This window comes from Penicillium vulpinum, assembly GCF_028829585.1.
Source record: "Penicillium vulpinum strain IBT 29486 chromosome Unknown utg000003l_segment0_segment0, whole genome shotgun sequence".
NCBI classification, from domain to species: Eukaryota; Fungi; Ascomycota; class Eurotiomycetes; order Eurotiales; family Aspergillaceae; genus Penicillium; species Penicillium vulpinum.
In genome coordinates, this window is record NW_026643243.1 from 1,138,022 (window position 1) to 1,159,527 (window position 21,506).

Here is a 21,506-nt window from a genome sequence, read left to right on the forward strand (position 1 = left end):
TACACAGCATTATTTAAAAATATTAAGTACTTGGTATACTATCTTTTTGAAGTAATTTCCTCCATGTGACAGTCCTATAAACCGCATAGGCAGTCAAACGACTGTGAACCCATTCACCTCATCCATCAAATATCTGTGGATAATCCTAGCACTGACAGAAAAATCCCCACTTGAAATATTGCAAACTTGGAGATTATTAAACTGCTTTGACAAGACCTCAGAAGAGTCCAGCTGGAAAGTCCACCTGAAACATAGGGAATCCTTTGGAGACTTTATTCCAGTGATTGATCCACTGTGCCACATTGAGAAATTGATTTCCAAGTACTCATGTGCCGTAAAGAGCAATGAGAGATTAACTTTCTTGCAAGACCGTCCTTCATCATTTCAAACCTAGACCACCGAACGCTCTATCCAACTCCTCCCCATCGTTATGTGGTACCATGCTCGGCATTTGCGAAGAGCCCTGGTCAGGGGATGAGCTATCCAGCAGGCTTGGATGGGCATCACCCTGTGCGTCAGGAGAGATACTGTTCCGGCTAGGCTGAAGAAGCTTTTCGTCACGGTCGAGCCACCCAGGAGCCAGACGTCTTTTTTCGGCTAGCTCGCGTTGTTTAATCGACTCATTCCATGCGCCGATCGCTTGATCCGCGTCGCTGCGAGCCTTATTCAAATGTTGTTCGAGTGAGGAACAGGCGGCGAGGACGTCGTCTGGGTGAGCTGCATGCTCACCGCTCGGGGAAACAACATAACGGGCTTTACCGTCAGGGCTGCTCGGATCGACTGTCACTGAGGGGGGTAGAGATGAGGGGACAGATTTGTATGTGTAGGGTAATGTGACGGAGGCGGGGAGGTTGATGAAGGGTGAGACGGTTAGTGGGACCTGGGCGAGGAGAGGGTGTGGGCCTAAAAGGTGGTTAGTTATTCAGACGTATACGAGCATGGTAGGAATACTGACGATAGGAGTCGTACATGGTTGAGTTGTAAGATGAGGCCGATCAACTGCGGAGTAGCGGAGTAACGGAGATGGGGCGCATCTGTTGACATCACGCCGGGAGAGCTGTGTTAAGAGCACACCTGGGCAACGTTCATATCATTATGCACTATTGCGATGATCTTCTAATTGATCAGATAAGAAAGTGCATGCTTGCTATGGACTTGTAACTCTCTGTTCTTACTTTCTAAGCTGGTAAATGTAGCAAAACGCATACATATTAACACTGAAAAAAAAGTCCAATTTGATCACAAGTCTAAGATTTCAAGATCCTCTGCCTAGGCACCATTAAATACCAAAAGGCTTTGAATATTGACGCCAAACCCACGCTGGCGCAACAGTTCCCGACCACGATGAACTGGGAACTCGCCAACCTTCAAGCATTATGCTGACATCAGCAATCTCAACTTCATTCAAAAGCTGCAGCACCGCACAAAGTGTCTTCCCCGTGGAAAGCACATCGTCAACAACCAATACCCGCGCGCCTCTAGGGATCAAATCCCGTTCTATCTCAATCATCTTGTCATTTGAATTGGATGTCCACGATATGTGAGATGTAGACTTGAGGACGGAAACAGTGGGTGGGGGCAGTTTGCCGGCCTCGCGAATCAGCGCTAAAGGTACATTGACCCGCGAGGCCAATGCCGACGCATAGATGAAGCCGCCAGCCTCACAAAATGCTATGACATCGACTTTGGCCCAGTCATCCGTGAAGTGAGTCTGCAGCAGAGAAGTGCACAAGGACAGACCACCTGGCTGCCGGGAGATGTTGAGCACATGCCGGAACTCGACGTCCGGGCGTGGAAAGTTGGGTTCCGGAAGCACCAAGTCGGCCAGTCGCTTAAGATCCTCATGAAAGAAGGGAAGCAGCTAGTCTTCGGCAAGCCTTTTTACCGCTTCGTCTCCGGTCACGTCATTGTTGAAGATGAGACTGGGCCGGTAGTCTAAGGGCTTCGGTTTTGGCCTATTGCTGTTGTCCTTCCCGCTGTCATCAGTATTATCATCACCTTCGTGACACCCTCGGCGAGCTCGTCGCATCTCTTTACTAGCTTGAACGCAAATCTCAAGCAGTCTGCTGTCTGGCACCAAATGCGAGAAGGCTGCGACTGGCGCTTCATCTCTCATCCCAGTGATTAGCAATACATCCACGTCTCTGGCGCTATTAACCGCGTTTAGAAAATGCTCCTCTGGCAGGCAAGGTCGATGCTGCACCTGATTCTGGAAGAACGCCGTCAATGCTGGTTGGTGTTTCTCTTTGTACGCACGGTCCCGAAGTAGACGGTCCAGGTCAGCACCAGTAACGGCCGCGTATTCTTGCTTAGTCGTATCGCTAATGCTGACTACGCGTGCTCTGATGGCTTTATGGGTGCATTTGAGGAAGACGGAGACCCAGATGTCGGCACAGTAGTCCTTTCCCGCGCCGCTTGCGCCCGTGACAAGAACGATGAGCTTCTGTTCCATCTTCACTTTTGGGAGCGGGCAGGCATAAGCTAGCACATTGCGCGGGTCCGAGCCATGCTTGATGCGAGCTAGGCGTGGCCGGTTCAGTCCAAAAGCCTTGGCCGCTAGTGCGGCGTCTCTAGGGTCCGGCCCTAGGTCTGCGCCGTAAACCCCGTTACTCACGGGCAACACTTTGCTAGCGATATTGTACACCCATTCCACGGCAGATCGAGCGAGTATGGTTCCGTCTTGCTCGCGGGGCCATACGCCAGTTATCACATAGGCAAAGTCCCAGTCTTGACAACCAAAAGCAGTCGCATTGGCTGCCACGTCACCGACAGCCCCGCCACCTTGTATTAGATGGAGATAGGAGAATGGCGTGGGACGAGTCTCAACGGCTGCCACCAAGATCTTGGCGACCTTCAATGCTCCAATGCCTTTTAAGAATAAGCATCGCTTGAACGAGGAGGTCTTGCAATTAGCATGCTTGCTGTGCATTCTGAACATGTACATTTCAGTCTCGAGCAACTTAACGCCGTCCATGGCCTAAAAATTCTCATTAGACCCGAAAATCCTCATCCCAGTCGTGGAAGATTCAATCACAGTCACGCCAAGGTGCAGCTTGCCGACATCCCAGTACACCCACGCGTCTGCAGAACAGCTCTGGGGGAGTTTCCTAGCGAGCAAGTTATCAAAATCGCTAAGCGTGCGCTGCGCGTCAAGACTGTCATTCAGCGGGTAAACCCAGTCTCGAGTCCAAAAGGTCACAGCCGCGTAAGCCTTGAATGTAACGCTGACTACAATGCCCAAGTTGGTCCCAGCACCTTTTATCGCCCATAACAGATCGTTTCCGTTTTCCGGGCGCTCGGCACCGGCCGGCCGGTGTTGGCGCGGTACATGGCCGATGTAAATGGTCTGGCTAGAGTCGACGCTGACTATCACGGCACCGACGATGGCGTCGCACGCAAGCCCGTATATTCTACCCAGTTGCCCAATGCCGCCTTGTAGCCATAGCCCCGCGCCTACGCTTGGGCGGATCCCCAAGGGTACTGTCAGGCCCGCGGCCATGGTCTTGCGGGTAATATCCCCAGTCTTGCATCCGCCCTCCGCGACGATTAAGGGAACGGAGTCGAAACCAGATTCTTGTCCATCACTTCCGGCTTTGATAATGTGTACTTTGTCAAAGGCGCTCATGTCGACCGAAACGACGTTGGAACGCAGGCAGTAACCGCCTACGACGGTCAGGCTGAACCCGTGCTTTAGAGCCCATTGAACACACTGTCGAATGTGTCTGACCTCTGTTGGTCTAACAACAGAGGCAGGATGGTGAAGGCGAGCCACCCAGTTCTTGACTGTTCTGCCCCCTTCCAGCAATGGTACCTGCGCCGTTAGCTCTGGCAACGTGGTCGCATGTTGAGGGAAGGCCGCCATGGTGTGGGGAGAGCTGAATAAGAGATGGCCTGGGTGGGCGTTCTCGCAACAGCCCAACTCCCGGCACACCTTACGCCATTTGGCTCGCATAGCTTTGTCCTCCTCCACATCCTGCATAACGTACCCTGCGATGAAAGGGCAAAAAGAGTTCAGTGCCTTGTTGTCATCTGCCACATAGACGGCCCCGGTAAGGAAAGAAGCCGTTTGATGGCACACTAATCCGTTGAGTGCTAATGTCCCATCACGATAAAAAGCCACCACCATGCCGCCTTCGGGCCGCTCAACAAGCATTCCCAGCGCCCGCTTGATCGACCTGGCGTTGAAATCCATGCTGTACATGCTGGAACAGAATAGGATGACGTCAAACTTTTTATCTCCATCACGCGTACTAGTACTATCGGTCTTTGTGTTGCTATCTAGGTCGAATGACACGTGATGGATATCAGGCGGGCTTTCCAGCCAGGACAACGGGGACTCCGTCTCTGGTGTCGAGCAAAGCCATTTTTCCAACCTTGTAGCAAGTAGATCACTGGGTTGAAATGCGGCATATCTCCTGATCTTCCGCCTCAGGTGGCCGGGCAGATGTCCTAGTACGCTCTCCGGGCCAGGTCCGATTTCTAGCACTGAGATATGGACACGCGAGCTGAAGAGAGGAGCTAACAATTGAGAAAGTTGAGGGATAATAAACTCTTGATACATGATCCATCCTGGTTCTTGCATCATGGCATCTAAGCCATCGTTGTACTGTATGTCCGACAATTGCTGTCTTGGGGATGACCCTGCTTTTTGCCTTCAAGTCCATGCGAGGGCGTTAAGAGTGGCCATATCAGCTCAACAGTAAAAATGACGAGAATAGTTGGTTTAGGATTTACGGGAACGTGCTTTTAAGTACTTGCAACTAGTTTGTCGCTGGCGGCAGCTGGCAGCTGTGCAAATCCACTTGTGGCTATGTGCAGGCTGATGCCAAATTGAGCAATCTGCTACGTTCCTAGACTAATTCCTTTTTCAGAGATATCATTTGTTTCAAGAAATAGGCAGCTTTTGTCTTCTAGATATATTGGGAGCTATAGTTTGGTCGCTAATTATTTTTGCCCAATATTGTGCGATTTATCTAGCTCTTCAGCTCGGCTTTCCCCGGCTGTTTTCCCTGAGTAGCACATCTTTATTTACCAGAAATTTTAGAGCGTTATACGTTGGCAACACTGGTGTCAGGTGATGCTACAAAGAAGTTTTCTCCAAATGTTATAGGCTAACTTTGAATTTCTCCGTTGATTTCCATCACACTGGCATTCGATATCAAAACTCACATACAGGATACGATAGAGGAGGGCGCCTTACCTGCAAGTGAATATAGTCGTTCTTACTTACCAGTATTACTACCGATCTATACACAGACACGAGTATCAGGGAGGAAACGTAAAAATCAGGATAATAATAGATTTGAATACTATTAGCTTGCTCTCATCAAGTAATAGAAATACTCAAAATTACTGTGAGAAAATGCATAAGTTATACATTTCGAATCCTTAGCATATTTGTCTAGTTTGATATTAGCCCCGGGCTGTCACTCCCGCGTTGAATCGGGAGGAATTGTATATGCGTACGGAGTACGGAGTATGTACTAGGGTTTTAGCTCCACACGGAGACTGTGCACGATTCCTGTGTGGAAGATGCGCGGTGAATATGAATCCAAACTTTAGCAAACTGTGGCCTGACTCGCGGAGATCCAGAGCTCTAGGGTCAAAATAAGACGGATGAATTGGATCTACCAGACAGGTGTACGCAGTGTACAGCGATATCGGCGCATAAAAAGGGTAGCATTGGGCGAAGGCAAAACAAGGATAGGAGAGAAATATAGATACGAACATAGATCTACAAGTACGCCAGGGATCAAGGACGCCTATGGGCATCCGGCGTGACCCGTGCCCTGTTAGGTGTAGCCTAAGGGCCCAATCCGGATAACTGCACTGTGGTTTTGGTAGGAGCACAGTTTACTCGGCAAAAATGTAAAGAGATTGTCATGTTGTGAGTAGCTCAAACAAGGCTATAAACCAATACTGGCCGATGGAAAGCCTAGGTTGTATTCGCGTTGTTGTACAGTAGACAATGGGAATGTGATCAAGCGTTAATTCGCCCAATACTGACCACTTTTACTTTAGTTCCATGGCACAAAAATGTTATAGTAATGGAATGAATGTCGATTTAACTCTGATATTTTTCTTTACTTTGCTATGAAGGCATCATGAGCGCGACATACGAGATATCATAATCAGCCCTTTTCTGTCTGAGTACTTCGCCGAGGCTCGATCTTTCGGAACAAGATGCTCGTCTCCATTTGCAATGAGAGCTTCAACAAGAGTCGCCCTCCCAGCATGGATGAACCCAAGACGCCGGTACAATTCGACTGTGACATCGTTCCCCGCCTTAACAATGAGCCGCACTTGAACTTGACCAGGAAATGAACGGTATGATCGAAGATAATTGAGAGCTTCCTGACAAAGTTTGCTTCCAAGTCCATGGCCGCGATACTCTGAAAGCGTAAACAAGCTCAGCATCTGCCATCGCTCCTCCTCTTCGTCAAACTTTTGGGGTGGTTGACCAGCTTCCACAGGTAACTCGAAATCAGCCCTGGATGAAGGCCCTCGCAGAGTGACTTGGCCGATCCATTCGATATCATTAGGAGATGAAGGATTATGACTCAATGGTTTCGCGGCACAAATAAACAGTTCTCGATCGGGAAAGGTGAGACGATCTATCCACTCGGAATTGGTGAAAGCCGATTCGATATCATAAGTAGATGAGAATGAATCGGGTGAAGTTTTCAATGCTTTTAAGCGTAGGTCTCGATATTTCTGAGCTGAGGCTTCGACTTCATCTGTCTTTGAGACCCGGAAGAAGGAGTAGGTATAGTTGGACGCCATGGATAGAGCCTGAAGGTGATGAGCATGTTAGATCAGAGAAGAGCATTTCTTGATTATTTATATACAATTTTATGACTCAAAGCGAGCTACGGCGAACTTGAAATTGGCCGAGATCGCTTATCGAGGAGTTGATCCACTTTTCCACGGCGTGCAAGTCCGATCTCAACCTTTGTTTAGTACGAAAGCCGAAGATTCAAAACACCTGGCATTGTCCGTCGAAAGGGCATTTTGACTATGTATACTTGCAGGGCTCAAGTATATTCCACATTTATTCACCAGACGTCGGTGGAGACCATTATTGTGACTTGCTGAACTGCATAATTTTAGGCGCGAGATTTTGAGGACTCAAAAACAAGACGAAATACCCAATGAGGATTGGCAAATTGGTTTAATAAGTGAAAATTGACTTCTAACCAGGCATAACGTAGCATACTTTGTGGTGGTTGTACTGCAAACCCAATGTCCGTCGTGTGTATATATCTTCGCCTCACCATGCTAAAATGGCAGCCCTAATGAGATCGTGCCCCAAGTCAAGATGTCAAACATAAAAAAGAACAGAAAAATAAACCAAGCCTGAAATATATCCATCTCAAAAACGCTGTTTTCAAGTTCATCAAGCTTGACTTACATCTCGTCTTCTGCCGCCAAAGCCCAAGCCTCACTACCATTTACTTGATGAGTAGCATTGATACGTGTTGACCAGCTCAATGCTCTTTGTGTTAGAGTCTATGAGATAGGTCAGCAGTGCGTATTCTTCCGCGGCCGTAGGCGGCCTGCTGAGTATTCTTGCTGAATAACAAGACGGACTTACTTGGTGTGAGTTTCGTGGTGGCATTGTCCATGCTCTCACAGGTACGCTATGATTGGAAGTGACAGCAGGCTCGTAATACTGTTGATTGCACCTCGGGATGGTATGGCTAGACGAATATTTCTGTTGAATGCTAAGATTTTCTCTTACAGAAGAGGCATCTCCAATTCCTGACTAGGCGAGAAAAGTTAGTTTAGTCAATACTACCGCTGTGGTCAAGTTCGGACCATGTTAGTACGGACGGCAGAGTTCTTCCATAAATTAGGAAAACGGGATCACCAATAAAAGGACAGGCAAGACCTGACCGAGCCCCCATTTGCTCTCGTCGTCCTGGCGTCCTTGATGGGCAGCCCCTGCTCGCTCAGATATCACTTGATTTCCAGCATACATGATCATTACGTACAGCCTGAGGAGACTGAAGGCTTCCGAAAGTACAATTTCCCGGCACGGATTAATTTTGAAAAATATGACGGTCCAGAATGCTCTTCTTCTGACATGATTTCCAGGGCTCTTTGCTCGAAGGAAATAGCGGGACGGCCATGACAGTGACCATCATAGGAAATTTTCCCTGTGAGTAAAAGAGGAAGAATTTGTGACTTGCGGAAATAAGGATACCGTGATAGAGTAGAAAGACTAGAGCAAGATAAAACAGTCTACTGGCAGTATCAGTGTACCTTTGGTATTCCATCTAGGCCTCTGCAAAGCCCATAAATGGGCCGGGCTTCGAGGGCCCAACCCACGGCCCATTGATGGGGGCCTTATGGGCCCATTTTACTGCATAAATATTATCTTGGCATACCTACATAAATTAGCTGATTAATGACTGTATTTTACGTATGTTCCAACCTGTATACTCAGGGGACAGATAGAATTATCGCTTTTACCTTTAGAAAATAAAATGTACTTCTGTTATCTTGTAAAAAAGTAGAGTTTTATGAAAATAGATTATGATTTTTGTTAATACCGCTGAGTCTGAGACTGTTAGAAGAAGATAAAGAAGAGGAAGAATATAATAATGATTTACGTATATGTATGTAGCTTTATATAGTACAGCCTGGATAGTAATCTCAATACCCAAAAAAACCAGTAAAAAAATATACCAATTATGCAGTTGCGGTAGGTTGGTATGTTTGTATTGTTTGATAAATAATGGGGGCCAATTATGGGCCTAAATGGGCCCTATGGACTCAAGGTATAAGCCCATAACCTATCGATGGGCCCCAAGGATAGGCCCAAAGCCCAACCCATTAGTGGGTTGGGTTGGACTGGGCTTTGGGCTTTGTGGGCTTTGCAGAGGCCTAATTCCATCCTTAGGCTGTGTGTGCCAACAATATAAGATTAGGGACAGCCATGAACGACGAATCAACCACTGCCACTACAGCCTGAGAACTTACGTCAATAAGCATGCATATGTACCTACTCGCATATTTGGGAAGGGGATGGGCGGCTGTGAGTAATACGAGCTCCAATAACTAGTATGTGCTATTCAACTAATAATACGCAGCATATTCTCTTTTCCTTTTATATTTCTTGAGTTTATTGTATGCAATTGAAAAAATACGATGTTTATTACAGGTGACGTTAAGTGCATTATCGCGAGTTCTCGGTCTGTCGTGATAGGTGCTCTGGGTAATTCTGCCTTGATACAGCCCTGGAGTGAGTGACCCATTGCTAATTTTGAATACACTCCAGGACTGCCACTATGGATGCGTGGATCTGTAGATCTCCTAGATCTCCTAGATACACTTAAGAGGATTGGAGCGCGTGAATGGGAGAGAGTTGTTTCAGGGCTCTGGAAGTTTACGAACTTTTATTCACGAAGGCGCCTCTAAATGATGACTGTAGAATTGTAGAAACTATACAATACACCCCTTCCGCAGCTCTCCCAATGCGAGTGAAAGTGTCTCAGCGATCTCTTGTGCCATATCCGACTTTTTACCCAATAGCCACAGCCCCTTCATACACACTTCTGCCTGCTCAATGTTCCTCTCAAAATCATCACTATTGTGCACAAGGGTAGTCTCAAGATAAGACAGTGGTTCATCTGCTTCACCTAGGAAGGCCATACAAGCTTTAGTAAACGCCCTAATCAAAATCATTGTCCATGGTTCGGTCAATAGCGAGCCCTCATTGACAGCATGGTGGAACTCTGGCATTCGCGGCATACTCATGCTATTACCATTTATGGTAGGCATCGTGCCGACTCTTGCCAGATCTGCCAGCTCCCTGGCACTGTGCATCCTCATTCCCCTTGCCACTTGACTAGTGAGACGAATATGAGTTGGGCCATCCATACCCAGGGCATTCTCGTCAATGAGTTCTAGCAGATCGGCGAGTATTAAAGCAGCAAGGTGCCAGTGGGCAGAGATACAGAGAAACCAGCCCTGTATGCGCTTCGGAACTTCACTGTAGTTCTGCACCAGTTCACTGAAGAAGGCGCCGTGCGTTCTGTTCCAGTATTCATATAGTGATATCGTCATTTGAAGGGTTTCTTCGATCTGGTCTTCCGGGGTACCCTTGCGAATGGCATTTTGTATGTAAGACAGGTGGCGGAACATAAGTACCTTGACTGGCGCTGACTTAATGACGTCTTCAGCAGCAGCCTCGTAGGAACAGGGCCAGTGCGTTCGACGTGTCTGTTTGAGGTTTCCTTGCAAAAAAAGATTGAGGTTCCACCGACTTCTTCCAACAGATCTATCGATATTCTCAGCTTGCTGGATCTCCTTTTGCCCTTCGTGCTGGCAGTCCTGATCCGGTACTACGACAGGTCGTTCGTTCATGGATGAGGAGAGAGTGTCGGACATAATAGCCATCCAGTAGAGTAGGCCAATTGTATCTCGATGTTCGGCGCTCATGGCCTCAATACCGGGGTCGCCCTTGCCACGACTCCTGAACTGCTTGCCGAGACCATTTTTAAGTGTGTCGCAGCGATACTTCAGTGCGTGAATTTTCCGAACCGCCCGCTCCAGGTATACTGGCGGTCCTTCTTTGTTTATTATATCGTGTAACTTTGACAAGAGTGAGTCTGTGGCAAACTCATGGCCTTGCTCTTCTATCCCCTGTTTATGAGACCGATTACCTGGATTCCATGGTCTTTGTGTCAGGCCGAAAATCATCTCAGCACATGCCACTCTATACGACTCCAAATCGGCGACTTGTTGGAGTGCACGCTGCGCTTGGTCCCAAAAGTGGTGTTGAAGAATGCGGTCAAACTCGTCGGCGAGTCCATTGGCAATTTCTTCCTCGCCACCACCAAAAGGCCTGGTCGGATATTTCTCATGGTGTCGACGACTCCCCTGCGCCCACTGTGTAGCAAATGCCATGATTGTAAAGTGCAGAGCTTTGGACGCGGCCTGGTCCTCAGCAGGTGTCAGGTGCAGAATCTTGCAAGTCTGTGCCACACGGTCAAGCCTGATTGTGCGCTGGTATATCATATTATACCGCGAGGAACCCAATTCGGGTGTAATATGAGGGGTATTTCGTGATTCGGGTTGGTAAGGACAGGTTATATCGCTTAACCAACACGATAGGTTGTGTTCTAGCACGTCGTGGTAGATTTGGAGTAGGTTCGCTGAAGTCAGCTGGGAGTTGGATGTGGTGATCATTTGTTGGTCGATGGAAAATGGGGAGAGTGATCTTTGCGAACTGTCCCATGAGGAGGATTGCTGGTTGAGAGACATCCGGGGAGAGTCACTCCGACATCGTGGGCTTTCGGATGGGGCGGATCCGCGGCTACTGTACGTCTGAGGTGTCTTGGAGGCCTGGGGGGTCAACCACATTTGATGGTACGCCGGATCAAGTTCGAAATGTGAGGATTGTTGGGTGGAGGTGGTTGAGAAACTAGAGAGGTATGGTGGCATGAGATCAGACACAGATCCTGCAGATGTTACTGCGTCAGACATCTCTGCCTGCCTGATTTCCTGGGGGGCCTCAGTATCATCAAACATGGGACTAAGCAGCATCGAGTCATAGTCAGACAATGACCCAGGCAAATCCACGTTGGCCGACTCCAATTCCCCGCTCATCATCTCCTGTGTGAGATATGGTTCAAGCAGATCGCTCCATGTTCCAGATTCAGTTTCGATCTGGAGCTCGTTGGATTTGCATGGGAAGAGCGTATCTCGACTCCCACGATCGGAAAGGGGTTGTTGAGGGAATCTTAGCGTAGAATGGACTTGTGATCGGGCCCACTCCATAGTACATAGTTTATTTGTTCTAGCGCAGTAGGAACAAGACGATCGCTGGCCATCGATACTGCTAACTTGGAGTGATCGTTTAGTCAGATCCAGGCTGGGTGCATCGCATGCTCGCTTGGATTTTCTGCACTGGTCGCAAGAGCGATTTTGACGCCTAGATCTGGATCCTTGTGTAAGGGTTGCGCCTCGTTTCTGGACAGGCATGATGACCACTGTTGAGTTTTTTATTCTCCCTGTACTTTTGCCCCTGAGGGTATGAAAACCAGAGATTTCCAAAAAGCGGGGAAGCCAGGTAAACCTGGAGATCTTAGGGTTCACATAAGGGGGCTTTTTTGAGTTTCCGGAACCTCCGACCCCCATGAATTCCCCGGATCCCCCGTAGCCCGAATAGGGTTAGTGGCATCTGTTTATAAGAGTGTTGGGATTAATATGTATACATAGAGGACATGAAGGGTTCTGTTATTCTATACAGCCTAGCTAAATAGCCTGTTGAAGCCTTACAAGGCATTCCAACAATCCATTAGGCAAGAGCTTTGTATATCTCAACCTCGACTGCTCCCCATAACCCAAGCACATTAGCGTCCCCAAACGGTGTAATCTGTGTACAAACTATCCCTGCAACACCCTTCTCCCTGTCCGCCCACCACCATATATTCGCTAGCCCAGCCCAGTGTCCTGTGCTGTTCGATCGCCCTGTAGGACCACCATTGCTCAGCATGAACGTCAGGCCCCAACCCTGGGGTGGGTTTCCAGAAACTGGATAAAGCTCTGGAATCTGGTTTGTAAGCTCCGGCTTGGCAGCGGGGATACTTTGGCGACTGTAGTTAGGGAACTGGGGGATCTGATTGGAGAACATCTCGTCGACAGTCTCCTTGCGAAGCAATTTGCTGCCCGTCGTAGGGCACGTTCCATCATTTAACAGCACAGCGAGGACCTCTGGGGAGACAAGTCAGTTATGGTATCTTGATAAAATCTCAGAGCTGCTCGCGACTCACTGCAATATTCCTGTGGCTTGGCAAATATACCCGCACCGCCGCTGTTGAATATTCTAGCAACTTCAGCGTCATTTTCCAGGTCAACAACCAGTGGTGCTCGAAGAAGATGATCTCGGGGTGCCAGAGTGCCATCTGGACTTCGACTATTCATATACGCTAGCCTCTGGCGCATGTCCTTGCTCGGAACCATGGAAATATCTTTGATTCCAAGGGGCACAAAGATGTTTTTTGTTAGGTAGTCGTTCAGCTTCAGGCCGGTCGCGCGTTCCAGTACCATTCCCGCCCAGTCGATACCAACCTGTACTCGTTAGCTATGAATTTTATGGGATTTGATATCTGGTACTTACGCCATATTCCCAGCCTTCGCCGGGCTGGAATACAAGAGGTCGCTTCATGTCTTCGAACCGTCCAGAGAACTCGTCCATGCCAACCGGGTAGGACCACTGCTTCAGTCTCTCATTGAAAAATGTATAGCCGAACCCGGAAGTATGGGTTAACAGCATGCGCAGGGTAATTCCATTCTTCTTGTCCTCAAGACTGCCATCTGGCTTCAACACCTTGAGACTCTTTAGTTCAGGGCAAAGCGCCTCTGTCTGCTCCACATCATCAAGATTGAGGACGCCCTGCTCAACCAGTTGCATACAGGCAACACCAACCAGCATCTTAGTACAAGATGCGATCCAGAATATGCTATCCAATGTCATGGGCTCTTCGCATCCCGTCCCTCGCTTACCAGCAGAGTGGGCGAATAGTTCCTTGCCATCTTTACCAACGACCACGACGGTGGTCCCGGGAATACCGGACTTTTGATCTTCGCAGGCTTTGTCTACAATATCGCGGAGACGCGACTGCACTTCCGTATTGAGAGCCATTTTGCTAATGCGAGTATAGAAAATAGGTGATTGTGTGGAGAATTGTATGTTGAGAAAAAGGGGGGGATCTACAAAAATTAACAGCCAGGGGGAGTGCGACCGTAATCTATTTAATTAAAGAAGCCAGTACGGAGTACGGAGTAGAAGATAACTTCTTCAATACCCTACTAATACCCCCACGTTACCGAGGAGTTCCACTCAATATTCAGCTACCTAGGTATCTATCTACTTAGGTATTTCCGACGTCGATCATGGAGAGGGTTGCGGAACCGCAGTAGATTGGGTGCGGGGAAGGTTCCAGGGTTATCTCCGGCCAACACACTGACAATCTGCATAAACTTACTGTGACGTGGTCTAAGTCTACTTTTTGAGGCTATCACACGCAGGAAGTGCATTGATTCTCCTTTCCATTCTTGCTCTTTTTGTGGAATGGATTAAATACGCCTAGAAGGACTCGAGAGGGTGATGCCGAAGGTTCCCAAAAGAACTCGAAGTTACAAATAACTGAAATTGAGTCAAAACGCCACAATGTGCCCAGTTGGTGATGACTCCAAAGGTCTGCTGCACGTGGTGCATGAAGGAGGGGTACCCTGCGGTTACCTGTATCATTGGCACCCTCGGGAATAAGATACTGTTGACAGCTCATACTGATGCTAACATGAAGGAGTAAGGCGTGAATGCATGTATTTATAAGTAGTAGGAGGAGGTGCCGGAGGGTGGGAAAAGAAAGTTTCATGACATTCCAATAGTCAATCTTCTTATTTAGCTCCAACTGCAACGCTTGATCCTTTCTATCTTTAATCGAAATGGGTGACATAGGGGAGATGGTCTTTAGGCCGAAGAAGTATAACACCGAGCTCACCGACTTCTCAGAGGTTCACGCAGATAAAACTGGACCACATGCTGAAAATCTCGAGGTCGATGCGTTGATCGTCGGTGCCGGTTTTGGTAGGTGCACATACTAGGAGCCTTCATTCGCCAGCTAACAAGATAGCCGGTGTTTTTATGCTGAAAACCCTTCGTGACCGCGGCCTGAAGACGGTCATTTTCGAGGCTGGCAACGACACGGGTGGCACCTGGCGATGGAATTGCTACCCTGGCGCCGGTGTCGATTCCGAAGTCCCAGAGTACGAATTCTCTTGGCCTGAGGTATACAACACGTGGAACTGGCCCAGCAACTACCCTAACTACAATGACCTGCGTGATTACTTCGATCATGTGGATAAAGTAGTTGGTATCAAGAAGGACTGCTCTTTCAACACCGTCGTGATTGGAGCTCAGTTCGATACCAATGAGGGAAGATGGAATGTTAAAACTGCAGACGGTCGCACGACCAAGGCCAAATACCTTGTCCTTGGAACTGGCTTTGTAAGTAATTACAGCATAAGTTAAATGCAGACCTACTAATTCACCAGGAAGGCCGCCAAGCGTTATATTCCCCCGTGGGAGGGCGTGGATAAATTCAAGGGTGTTGTGCACCATTCATCTTTCTGGCCCGAGAAAGAAGTCGAGGTGAAAAACAAGCGCTGTGCGATTATTGGCACCGGCGCCTCAGGCGTGCAAATTACGCAGGCTTGGGGACCCGAGGCTGGCGACCTCACGGTCTTTCAACGAACTCCCAATCTCGCACTACCTATGCGCAAGCGGGACCTTACTGTTGAAGAGCAGGAGCGCCTCAAGCCCTACTATCCGGAGCTGTTCCGGCACCGCGAGGCCAACTTTGCCGGTTTCTTATATGGTTGGTGCGAGCGCAACACCTTTGACGACACACCCGAACAGCGCGAGGCGTTGTACGAGAAGGTTTGGAAGGAAGGTGGCTTCCGCTATTGGGTTTCTGTGTACAAGGACAACCTGATAAACCCCGAGGCCAACAAAGAGTCGTACGATTTTTGGGCCAAGAAGACCCGTGCTCGGATCGATGATCCAAAGAAAAGGGAGATCCTTGCGCCGGAAAAGATGCCGCATTACTTCGGTGTCAAGCGACCATGTCTTGAGGGGACATATTATGAGCAGTTCAATCGGGAATCAGTGCACGTGGTTGACATCAAGGATAACCCGATCAGGGAATTCACCGAGACCGGTATCACGCTTGAGGACGGAACTCACCATGAATTTGATGTCATTGCTATCGCGACTGGATTTGTAAGTTTTGTTTCATACATCAGGGACATAGTGCAAACGCTGATACTCACAGGACGTTGTTACCGGCGTCATGACCCAACTCGGCCTGAAAAGCATCGACGGCGCCGAACTTGAGCAAGAGTGGGCTTCAGGCGCAAAGACCTATCTCGGTATCACTGTGAGCGGCTACCCGAATATGTTCCACATCTATGGCGCACACGGCCCGACGCTGTTGTGCAATGGTCCCACGTCAGTCGAGATACAGGGCCGGTGGATTTCCGATGCCATTGCCAAGATCGAGGCCAATGATGTCAAGTACATCAACCCCAAAATCGAGGCTGCCGATAATTGGAAAGATCATGTTGTGGAACTCAATAACCTGACCCTCTTCCCCACGACACAGTCGACGTATATGGGTGGCAGCATCCCTGGCAAGGTTTATGAGCCAGTGAGCTACGCTGGTGGTGTCCCCGCCTATGCCTTGGAGATTCGGAGGGCACTAGATACCTGGGAGCAGGGATTTGACATCGTCAAGGCCTGAGTGAGATTCAACGGAGTACTAGAATTTCGTGTTGGGCAATACTGGGCGCTTATCCCACGAAAGCACTTGAAGTATAACACATTGGTTACTTTGTAACCTAGGAGAGCTTTTGAAATAGTATAAAGATGGTTTGTATGTAAATAGGATCTCAGCATTGATATTACTATTACTGTCAAAGCCCCTTGGCCAAACTCTTAACTAAAGCCCCTCCAGGCAGATGAAACATCCTGCTGTAGAGGTAGATACTATAGCTAATAGAGATTCATGGATAGAACAGTATCTAAAGATTCACCAAGGAATCTGAGAGAAACCTTCGAAGCTAAATTTACACTCCTGACTACCTAGTTTTTGATTGGATACTGGAACCTCGTTCTATGACCTCCAGATTTGGTAATATCGCGGGGCCTAAGAGCCTGATTTCTTTTTCCGCTTCAACAGCGCTATTTTACCCATGTCGATGAATCAAACAGTGGAATCATCATTGCGACTCTCCACCCTCGCAGACTCGCTGTATTTGATCACGGAATTTTCTAGTTGGTCATAGTTTACTTGCTAGAGTCAAGCTAATACAGCCAGTCACAAATGAAAAAGCAATACTTGAATGGATGCAACTCCCTAAACTAATTCTGATCCCATCCATCAAGCTGTATAATCTTGAATCAATTATAACATCGAAAATGAAAGGAAACAAAAGAAATCTGCCAGCCCTGCTCTTGCCAAATCGCCTCCGCGATCTCCTCCGGTGTTGTTATGAGATCTCTAGACTTTTCTCCCTGGAACAAGATGACTGGTGACAGAGTAGACTTCCCGAGAAGGGGATGGGAGGATGATGTGTACCGGTTGTCTGATCCCCTTGTTTGGTAACCCAAGTGACCTGAGAGCGATGGGGCTTGTTCATTGGCTTCTTTGTTGATTCGTCATACCTGCTATGCTTGCAGTTTGTCCAGCCAGGACTCTTTACCATTAATCACTTTGTTGTTTAGGAATTTTCATCGGCCTCATCGCAGTCCTCGATCATGTCGACACTATATGCGGCGAGGGCATCGTGAAGTGAAATTGTAGGACTCACCCAATTCCTTTTGCCTAGGGAGGAACGACGAAGAAGTCAAAGCTGTCCGTTCGGCCGCGGATCTGCTGGAGATAATATTAGCATTCGTTGAACTTTCATCACTTAGAGTGTCGTATCGACCGACCTCGGGACCGTAATGTGCTTTGTCAGTTGATCCGAGATAGATGGATCAGGGCGCGTCTTCTCTCGTGTTTGGACTTTTCGGCAATTTCAACATATGCGCAAGACTCCGGAACAACAAGAGCATGTCCTCGCCCTCATCCTACTCTTCTTTTTCTTCTTCTGCGCCTTTTGGCTTCAGATGGCCAGGCACTATCTGTGTGACAATCAGGGTAGTGACCAGGCTGGCCGCCGCAGCGAACCTTTTGACTGTGTAGCCCTCGCGAAGCAGAAATACAATTCCTTTACTAACATCCTCCATGTCAATCCCCAACATCGGTGGTTGGACATGGGGAATGATTAGGCCTAACCGCTGCCGAGCAGCCCAATTATCTTCACGCGTAGCTGCCTCTCGTTCCGCGTCGGGAATCACTATCTTATTTGTCAGGATATCTTTGTATGATGAAGGACAACACAGTATGGCGGGAGCCTGTGCGACGCGAACTGGGACGAATTGCCTCTATGGGACGAAGAGAAGGCCTGTCACAGCCATCTGATTGTTGGTGTCGCTGGGCAATCCCATTGGTATCAAGGTCTAGAGGATCACAGTGTTCATGATATCAGGACCTGCATTGTATGTCAATAAGCGCATAGCGATTAGGATAGGCTGTTTATTGGTGTCAAATAGTGGGAAATTGATTGGTGACTTCAATCTTCCTCTAGATGAGATCAACCTTAAGGGCAGGCAACTTGGGAACCAGCGCTTCGAAGACTCGGCCATAGTCTCAGTAATAGTAAGTCTCAGTGTTGCAACACCCGGGCACCAGGGTTTATAGAAGCCAAGCCGTTCCCGCACTCGACAACTCGGCAACTGTCACTTGAAATGGCTTTTGAGTGGAAGCAATTGGCTCTCTAGTATTAGGCGACTCATATTTGTGAGGTTTTGACTGGAATAAGTGTAGTATAGATTGGTAGAAGCGACAAAGGTTTGGATAGTCAAGTGTCAGCATGGAAGTATTTGATAGAGTGATAAAGTATACCTAAGTTAATTATGCAGCTAGAGTTCAGCGCAACGATCTCAAAATTCACAAATAGCTAGAGTGGTGACAGCTCTCCAGTCCACAAAGTGGGAGAAGGGTGCCCACCGAACCTCGCAGCACAGTGTCACCTACAATACCATCCATGATGCATCTCGAAAAAGGATCAATAAAATAGGTATGGATGTCCATTAAGATAATGAGTATTCTAGATCCGATCGCAGGGTTTCCAATCCTTGGAAGGATCCTCTGTACACACTTGTTGCTTGCTCTGCTATAATTGAATAGAGTGATTAGGATACTGATGGACAGATATACGGAAAGAAAGGAGAGAGGGAAAGAGAACGAAGTATCTAGCCAATTTGGTGGCCTCGTATGCTTCTCAGGTTCTATTCGGATTTTGTTTAGTACCAATCCGTCTGGGGATGTAAACTGATCCAATAATACCACGCAAAGGGAAATCTAATTGGGTTCAGATCAAGACTTAGATCGTGATCCTTCCAGTTGTCAATTTGCAAGGACAAGTAGTGCTGGATTGATCCCTGTACAGAACTAAATAAATTTCACTGACTACAATATCCCTCTGTTCGGGATTATTCATATCTTCGTTGGATACTTTCAAGTGTCCCCTGAGCCCTGCCCTCTCTCATATCAAGCATAGGGAAGCCATATGAGATCTTATATCTGCTGAATCCCGACATTTCTCCAGTAGATGCCAGATTCCCCAAGTGCTCAAGACCACCACCATTTGAGCAGCCGTCGAATGCATAAGATAGCCATTCATTCAACAAGATAAATGCAATTTCTCGATCCATAGTCAAACTCACGATATTGCGACCAATTGAAGAGCTCTTGGATATCGTTATCAACAGGTGTGGCCTACGCGGCAACTGCCGAATCTCCAGGATGTGAACTAGTCAATTTCAGAGGCAGTTTCACTGAAAGTTGAAGGTAGGAAGGGAGTTGAGTGACCATCTCTTCAATGTCTCACTTAGCTCTAACTGTCGTGACGTAAGGATGTGCTCCAAGAATACATGGTTCCTCGAAGTCATTCCACATATGATGCCGAAGTGAGTGTCCGTGTTGAATGTCAAATATACTCGAGCTTACTTCATCTCCCCGCAAATGCCATTGGCACAAGAAATATCTTGTATGTTACAGTTGAACCAAATTATTACTCTGCCACACGTGAATTCAGATGTTGGGCGAGAAGGCCCATAAGTAGTTGACTCAGCCGGAGCTCTATCGATGAGAACATCCCTTATACGACACCACAAGCACTCGCTCCGGCCCTTGAAAGCTATCTAGCAGCTGATTCTCTTGCCTTAGACTGGGTACTGGTGGACAAATAAAACCATGTTTCTAAATATCCATGTGGCTGTCCATGTGGCAGCGGAGACACGATCTTTTGATCTATAGAAGAATACAAAATGTCTAGTCAGGCTATCCAATGAAAAAAATTACGATGGGTGTATGAAGTATATCAGAAGACTACTCGATCTTTTCTTCTTAGTCTATCTTCGGCGGAAACATAGGTATTGTTGGGTGTGATGTAGATACTCAATTTTGAGAACCGCTCGATTGATCACTGGTCCTATCTACCGCATCGAGATATTTCTACCCCGCCGCTGATCTTCTTGGTTATATTTTCTTGCCCATCGAGTAAGAATATCCCGACACTCCTTTCTTCTTGCGAAGTCCCAGGCCGTTGAACCATCATGTGCCTTCATATCAAGACACGCCCCACGCTCCAAAAGAAGGTCCAGGATATTTCCGCGAGCGAGCATCGCCGCACCATGCAAAGCAGTGATTCCATCTTCCCGTTGGTAATTGATCTCGACTCCACGATCTACCAATAATTTCACGGCGTCATCGCTTCCATACGAGATAAGCTGCGTCAAAGATCTATCTCCAGTATTGTTGCAGACATCTGGATCTGCTCCATGGGCGAGAAGTTGTTTTATGGCAGGTACAATATAGCGATAAAACAGAGGCGTACATCCTTCGCTATTCAGGGCATCCACATCGGCACCATTTTCAAGAAGTCCATTGACCATACCCTCACTTGAATGACAGAGATATAATGGTGTATTTCCAACAACATCTCGATGATTAACATTCGCGCCATGTTTGCAAAGTTCACGAACCAAATCAACCGAATCATAGAGTTGATCCTCGATAAATTCAAATATCAGAGTTTCACCCGCCCGATTCTCGAGGTTGATATCATCCCCGTATTTCAAAAAAAAGTCAAGCATGGTCTCCCGTTCTGGCGATTTTAAGTAACGGTTCATCTTCAAGTGGCTTTCCCATTCGTGCACATTGTCGTAGGTAGCAAACTCCAGTGAAACAGATGCCCCGTGTTCTAGAAGAATGTTGGCAGTCTCAACATGGCCGTATTTAGAAGCTAACATCAAAGGCGATGTCCACGCTAGTGAGCCATTCATCGTGTTGTTCGGGTTGGCTCTATGGTCGAGTAGCAGCTTGACAACAGCCTGGTATCCTCACATCAAACATGGTGTCATTTTTATTGTCTTCATTAGAAATTTTCTCGCCTGAACTCCAATACTCTTCTATCTCCCTCGGATGGGATAAAAAGCGATCTTTGCCTTCAGCTGCGGCTCCCATCAATGGCGTGACTTCTCCCTCAAAGAAGGACCTGTTGGAGTTTACATATGCTTTCAATGACAGCATACGTTTAATTGGAGTCAGCAGGCCATTTTGACAGCGCCAGAACAGAGACGGCAAATTCGAGCGCATATTAAACTTGTAGAGATATGTAATGAGCAAGTCATAGAGGACACGGTTTGTTCGCATAAGAGAGGAAATATCCCGTTCTGTAGATAGGTTCTCTGCAACGAGCATAAATATTTCGTTTGGCAAGGTGTTAGCCATTTTAGAGGAAACACGATACTGAATGGAACAGTAATCTCGAGCTTACGTTACCAGCGTGTCTAGATTTCCTGAAAGTTTTGACCGCAGTAG

The 21,506-nt window shown here is 47.7% G+C and overlaps 8 protein-coding genes across 8 annotated transcripts; 1 reads left to right on the forward strand and 7 right to left on the reverse strand.

Moving 5' to 3' along the window:
• Window positions 1-379: 379 nt before the first annotated feature.
• N7479_005542 (uncharacterized protein) lies at window positions 380-971 on the reverse strand (the record flags this gene model as incomplete). The annotated part of the gene is made up of 2 exons (XM_057253238.1): window positions 380-903; window positions 956-971. The coding sequence occupies 2 exons, from the start codon at window positions 969-971 to the stop codon at window positions 380-382; spliced, it is 540 nt and encodes a 179-aa protein (XP_057107100.1).
• Window positions 972-1,279: 308 nt separating this feature from the next.
• On the reverse strand, window positions 1,280-4,582 carry N7479_005543 (Higher eukaryotic phosphomevalonate kinase; the record flags this gene model as incomplete). The annotated part of the gene is made up of 3 exons (XM_057253239.1): window positions 1,280-1,861; window positions 1,904-2,977; window positions 3,035-4,582. 3 exons carry the CDS (start codon window positions 4,580-4,582, stop codon window positions 1,280-1,282), a joined length of 3,204 nt encoding a protein of 1,067 aa, XP_057107101.1.
• Window positions 4,583-6,102: 1,520 nt separating this feature from the next.
• Window positions 6,103-6,783, reverse strand: N7479_005544 (GNAT family N-acetyltransferase; the record flags this gene model as incomplete). Its single annotated transcript, XM_057253240.1, has 1 exon — window positions 6,103-6,783. One exon carries the CDS (start codon window positions 6,781-6,783, stop codon window positions 6,103-6,105), a length of 681 nt encoding a protein of 226 aa, XP_057107102.1.
• Window positions 6,784-9,447: 2,664 nt separating this feature from the next.
• N7479_005545 (uncharacterized protein) lies at window positions 9,448-11,619 on the reverse strand (the record flags this gene model as incomplete). The annotated part of the gene is made up of 1 exon (XM_057253241.1): window positions 9,448-11,619. One exon carries the CDS (start codon window positions 11,617-11,619, stop codon window positions 9,448-9,450), a length of 2,172 nt encoding a protein of 723 aa, XP_057107103.1.
• Window positions 11,620-12,307: 688 nt separating this feature from the next.
• N7479_005546 (serine hydrolase domain-containing protein) lies at window positions 12,308-13,654 on the reverse strand (the record flags this gene model as incomplete). Its single annotated transcript, XM_057253242.1, has 3 exons — window positions 12,308-12,723; window positions 12,783-13,080; window positions 13,130-13,654. The coding sequence occupies 3 exons, from the start codon at window positions 13,652-13,654 to the stop codon at window positions 12,308-12,310; spliced, it is 1,239 nt and encodes a 412-aa protein (XP_057107104.1).
• An 806-nt stretch (window positions 13,655-14,460) lies between these two features.
• On the forward strand, window positions 14,461-16,316 carry N7479_005547 (flavin-containing monooxygenase; the record flags this gene model as incomplete). Its single annotated transcript, XM_057253243.1, has 4 exons — window positions 14,461-14,602; window positions 14,649-15,022; window positions 15,074-15,796; window positions 15,849-16,316. 4 exons carry the CDS (start codon window positions 14,461-14,463, stop codon window positions 16,314-16,316), a joined length of 1,707 nt encoding a protein of 568 aa, XP_057107105.1.
• Window positions 16,317-20,119: 3,803 nt separating this feature from the next.
• Window positions 20,120-20,968, reverse strand: N7479_005548 (ankyrin repeat domain-containing protein; the record flags this gene model as incomplete). The annotated part of the gene is made up of 1 exon (XM_057253244.1): window positions 20,120-20,968. The coding sequence occupies one exon, from the start codon at window positions 20,966-20,968 to the stop codon at window positions 20,120-20,122; it is 849 nt and encodes a 282-aa protein (XP_057107106.1).
• A 180-nt stretch (window positions 20,969-21,148) lies between these two features.
• N7479_005549 (uncharacterized protein) lies at window positions 21,149-21,416 on the reverse strand (the record flags this gene model as incomplete). The annotated part of the gene is made up of 2 exons (XM_057253245.1): window positions 21,149-21,180; window positions 21,218-21,416. 2 exons carry the CDS (start codon window positions 21,414-21,416, stop codon window positions 21,149-21,151), a joined length of 231 nt encoding a protein of 76 aa, XP_057107107.1.
• Between the last annotated feature and the right edge of the window lie 90 nt (window positions 21,417-21,506).